This window comes from Trypanosoma grayi (genome assembly GCF_000691245.1).
Source record: "Trypanosoma grayi strain ANR4 Tgr_6_V1, whole genome shotgun sequence".
Classification (NCBI taxonomy): domain Eukaryota; phylum Euglenozoa; class Kinetoplastea; order Trypanosomatida; family Trypanosomatidae; genus Trypanosoma; species Trypanosoma grayi.
The window spans coordinates 1-4,372 of record NW_008825625.1 but is presented as its reverse complement, the minus strand read 5'-3'; the positions used below and the strand labels follow the sequence as shown (position 1 = coordinate 4,372).

The 4,372-nt window shown below is 48.1% G+C and overlaps 3 protein-coding genes across 3 annotated transcripts; all 3 read left to right on the top strand.

Annotated features, from left to right (window-relative positions):
• Positions 1-138: 138 nt before the first annotated feature.
• On the top strand, positions 139-1,263 carry DQ04_00061020 (hypothetical protein; the record flags this gene model as incomplete). Its single annotated transcript, XM_009307992.1, has 1 exon — positions 139-1,263. The coding sequence occupies one exon, from the start codon at positions 139-141 to the stop codon at positions 1,261-1,263; it is 1,125 nt and encodes a 374-aa protein (XP_009306267.1).
• A 390-nt stretch (positions 1,264-1,653) lies between these two features.
• On the top strand, positions 1,654-2,268 carry DQ04_00061010 (cyclin; the record flags this gene model as incomplete). Its single annotated transcript, XM_009307991.1, has 1 exon — positions 1,654-2,268. One exon carries the CDS (start codon positions 1,654-1,656, stop codon positions 2,266-2,268), a length of 615 nt encoding a protein of 204 aa, XP_009306266.1.
• A 439-nt stretch (positions 2,269-2,707) lies between these two features.
• Positions 2,708-4,369, top strand: DQ04_00061000 (putative leucine-rich repeat protein; the record flags this gene model as incomplete). The annotated part of the gene is made up of 1 exon (XM_009307990.1): positions 2,708-4,369. The coding sequence occupies one exon, from the start codon at positions 2,708-2,710 to the stop codon at positions 4,367-4,369; it is 1,662 nt and encodes a 553-aa protein (XP_009306265.1).
• Between the last annotated feature and the right edge of the window lie 3 nt (positions 4,370-4,372).

The window sequence follows — 4,372 nt, the reverse complement described above, 5'->3', positions numbered from 1 at the left end:
AAAATAAAAAAAAAAACCTATGAATATTTTACTGGGCAATAAATTACAAGCAAAAATTGAGATTCCACAAACACTCTCTTCTTTCTTTCTTTCGTCTACCACTAAGTGCTTTTTGAAGACATAAAGACAGCAGCAAAAATGGAGCATACCCGTCGGAAGGAGCAACCATCCTGGCTTAATCCCTCTGTGCACGTGTGGACCACAAAAAACGACATTTCTGTCGTCAATCTTCGTGACGTTACTGAGCAACTGTGGGTTCCCAAATCTGCTTTCCGTGGGGACGAGGCGCCACAGACTCCTGAGGAAGACAGCCTTCGAGCAGAAAGTGTCAGTAGCAGTAGTGAAAAGGCCCCAGAGCCAATTAATCAAGAGCCCCTAGGTGCGATTTTGGCTCTCATTCAGCGCCGCTCTGAAAACCACAATACGTGTTCGAGTGCCTCTCCTGCGCTTCCAACTCAACCATACAGAGGTGGCGGAAACCCAAATACTGAGCCAGAGACAAGAGCACCATCGTTTCCAGAGCCAACACCCGCCAAGGCAATGGATGTTGAGTTTGTTCAAGGCGTCAATTTGCCGGGAGAAAGAAATATAACTTCGTCATTGCAAGCACAACAGAACACTGTTCAGACCGTCGCGCTTTTTCATGACCCGGTATGGGGCGATGTTGGCTCCTCCTACGATATTGACTCCTTCACGTCGAAAGAAAAGGAGAAAAACGATATATTTTCTAGCCTCAAACTTTCAAGTTTCATGGAGGATGCCAAGAAGAACGAAGGTAATACGACGGAATCAACAGCGACGGTAACCGAGGCCCCCCCACCATTTACTGCAACAAGCGCAGTGAATGAGGTGATGTTTCAAACCCCGGCACCTCCGACTGTTTTGACATCACCGCCGCAAATCGCATACCCACCAGGCATCGGCCTAGGCTCTGCAGGATGGACAGTGGCACCGCAGCATTCCCCTGGGATGGCTATGCAGCCTTTTCAGTTCCTCAGTCTGCCAATACCGTTTATGTCTCAGGGTGCAATGGTAGCCATGCCACAGGCATATCGCATGCCATATCAGTTCTATCAAATGCATCCACAGGCTCCCCACCATACCACATTGCAGCATCAATCTGGTGGAGCATACAAACCGGCTCCGACCCAGGAACTTCACCAAATGCAGCCACCAAAAAATGTAGTCCCACAAAATCCATCGCCGCGTCCTGGAACGAATGTTGGGGCTGCACCTTTTGTTCCAGGAGGGAAGAGTGTGTGATTGTGGATTAGTGGTGCTGATGGTTGGTGGTGATGTTGGGATGTGCGTGTGTGTGTGTGTGTGTTGGGGGNGGGGGGGGGGATATCTCTCTCCATCTTGGCGATGCTTTGCTTGACAGAAGGATGGTGATACGAACCTGGGGGGACTGATGTTTCCGAGGCAAGTTTGTGGCTAATTGGGCAATTAATCGATGAGTAGTAGGCGTATTTTACCTTTTACAATGACAAGGCGTGAGTAAACATAAGAGTGCTTTAAAGCATTGTGATTCTTGAATTATTTCTGCCTTTACAAACCTGATTCCTCACCTAAGCACTGCGCTTCTTATGTCTCTGCTCAGTAGGGAGAGGTATGCCGACACGGACTAAATCACAGACACCTGCTCAGGTGCGGATGGCTGATATTATCACCGTGTATGTTCAGCACCTCATGAAAGTACAGTCTGAAATGAGAGAGGAGCCGACCGAATTGGAGGTTGCATCACCCACTGAATCCTTTCCATCCTTCAAAATTTTTTCTGGAGATTTTGTACCCAATATATCGTTGGAGAAGTACACGCATCGCCTTGTAACGTACATACAGTGTTCACCCGAAGCATATATATTTGCCTTGGCATATATTCGACGACTATTCTTCCGCAGGTTCCCGTTGCACTCGGGCAATATCCACCGCGTACTCCTTACCGCCGTAGTTATCGCAGCGAAAACAAGAGACGACTTGTACTTTTCGATGAGTTACTACGCGCACGCTGGAGGTGTAAGTAACCGCTACCTGAACATGATGGAACTTCGCTTCTTGGCCGACTTGATTGATTTTAGGGCGGAGGTATCACCTACAGAGTACCGACTTGTCTGTAACTCCATCATAACGGCTAAGTCCTTCCAAAGGGTAAGCAGCAATATGTCCGACCTGTGCGACGTCACAGCTAGTAACACTCCTTCAGAGTTGGAAGACACCCCTTTGGCTGGGAAGCCACAATGGATCACGGAGTGCCAGTTGCATTGGTAATGTCATTGGAGTCTCTTACGACTAACTGGATGAACGTGGAACTCTTTTTACAGAAAGCAACTGGAGGATAAGAAAAATAACTTTATTACCAAAAGCTTAAAGTAATCCCCCAAAAAAACTTGCAGTATATATATATTTATGAAAATATATATTTTTTTTTTTATGTTGTCAATAGATTGAGTCACAGTCAAATCATCGAGGAAAAGAAGAAAACAAATATCTGCAGTGAACGCTGTGTTTAAGGATGATTTCTTCTGCATGGAATCAAAAAAAAAAAAATGCATATATCTGCTTCAACATATTAATGCTTTTTTTGGTTTCTTAGCCTATTTTTGTTTTTTGTTTTTTTGTCTTCGCGTGCTTGCGTGTGTTTCGGGGCGGGGGGTAATTGCACCTACCATCAACTGTCTTCCCGCCCACACGACAAGGCGACACAAGGATGTCGAAGGGGTACACGATCCACACCTTGATGAAGCAACCGCAAGAGACGGTAATAAATGAGAATCTCATTCGGGAATGTATTTATCTTGCTCCTGCCTGCACTACGGACGAGGAGCGTCTCCGTTTCGTAGGCGCACGAGAGGAAAATCAGCGGCAGCAGCGGTCAAAGGCTGCGATGGAGACGATGGAGTTGCATAAAGTTGCAACAATCCTCGCATCATACCGGCGCATTGGAAAAATCGAAAACCTTGTTGGTCTTGGCAACCTAACGAAGCTAGCGCTTGACAACAACAAAATCTCGGCGATCAGTAACTTGAGCCATTTGAAGAAACTCCAGTGGCTCGACCTCAGTTTCAATCAGATCACCGAGATGTGTGGCTTGGGGGAACTTTTAGAACTGGAAACACTTTCCCTATTCTCGAACAGTATTGCTGTGGTTCAAGGTATAGACACATTGACGAAGCTTACCTCGCTGAGCATAGGGAACAACTGCATTGAATCCTTAGAGGATACAGCCCGTTATCTACACCGCATTGAAAGCCTTCGCATCCTCACGTTGAGGGGAAATCGTGTAGAAAAACAACCACACTATAGGGTTCGCCTTCTTGCGTTTGTGCCCAAGTTGCAGTTCCTTGATGGCTGCTTTGTGCAACCGGATGAAGTGCTAAAAGCCCGGGAAGAGCAACGGGAGAATTTAATGCCTATTGATGAGGAAGATGAGCGTAAAGCTGCCGAGGCAAAGGCCCAACAGGAGACAGAAAAGGCAAGGAAGGATTACGAGCGGTTCAACTGCCCAGATGAGACGAAGCTGTATGACGATCTCTTCCTTCTGGAGTCGGATGGTCGGAGCTTCGCGGAGATCTTGCGCAGTGACGTCCTTGCGGCGCCGTCCAAAGACTTGACGGAGAAGTTCCAGACAGAGTTCATGGAACGGGCCAAGGAGCTCTCTGAGGCAATGAAAGCAATACGGGCGCGACGCGATGAAGACGAGCGCGCCTTTGAAGTGGCTGCCACGCGCTACAAGCACAATAATGCGGAAGCGTGTAAGGCACTCATAAAACAGTTCGAGAAGGAACTCAAGGCGTACATACCTCGCAGCATGTGGGGTCGTATGGGCGAAATCGATCCGGTGGCGCCCGACATTGTTGCCGGCCTGGAGAGACGCCTCACTGAGGTGCGACACCAGCTGTTGGAGAAGGAGGCGGACCAGTACGACGTGCTGGAATCCCTCGATGCTGCGACGATTGCGAAGTGGAAAGGCGATAGCGTGGATGTTGTACTTCAGACTGCGTTCGAGGGCTTTCTCAAAATGGAAGCAGACTTTCAGGTTGGACTTCGACAAGTGTTCGATGGACTCTTTGATCAGCGACAGAAGCAGGAACACCAGACAGAGACGTACCACACTGTGAGGCAAGACGAGAGCATCATCGCAATTATTGACAACAAGGAGGAGTACCAAAAAATTCTAGGGGACTGGTTTGAAGTGCGGCGAAAGCGTTTGGAAGAGCTTGAGCAAATGTACATTAGCAGCGAGGAGAAACATCTCAACGAGCGCTCTGCGGGGATTTTGAAAGAGGAGCAGAACCGTCACAGAGCCCGCTTGAACGAGATTCACGAATTTGTGGAGCAGATGAGAGATCTGCTGGAATGCGCGCGCTGAACT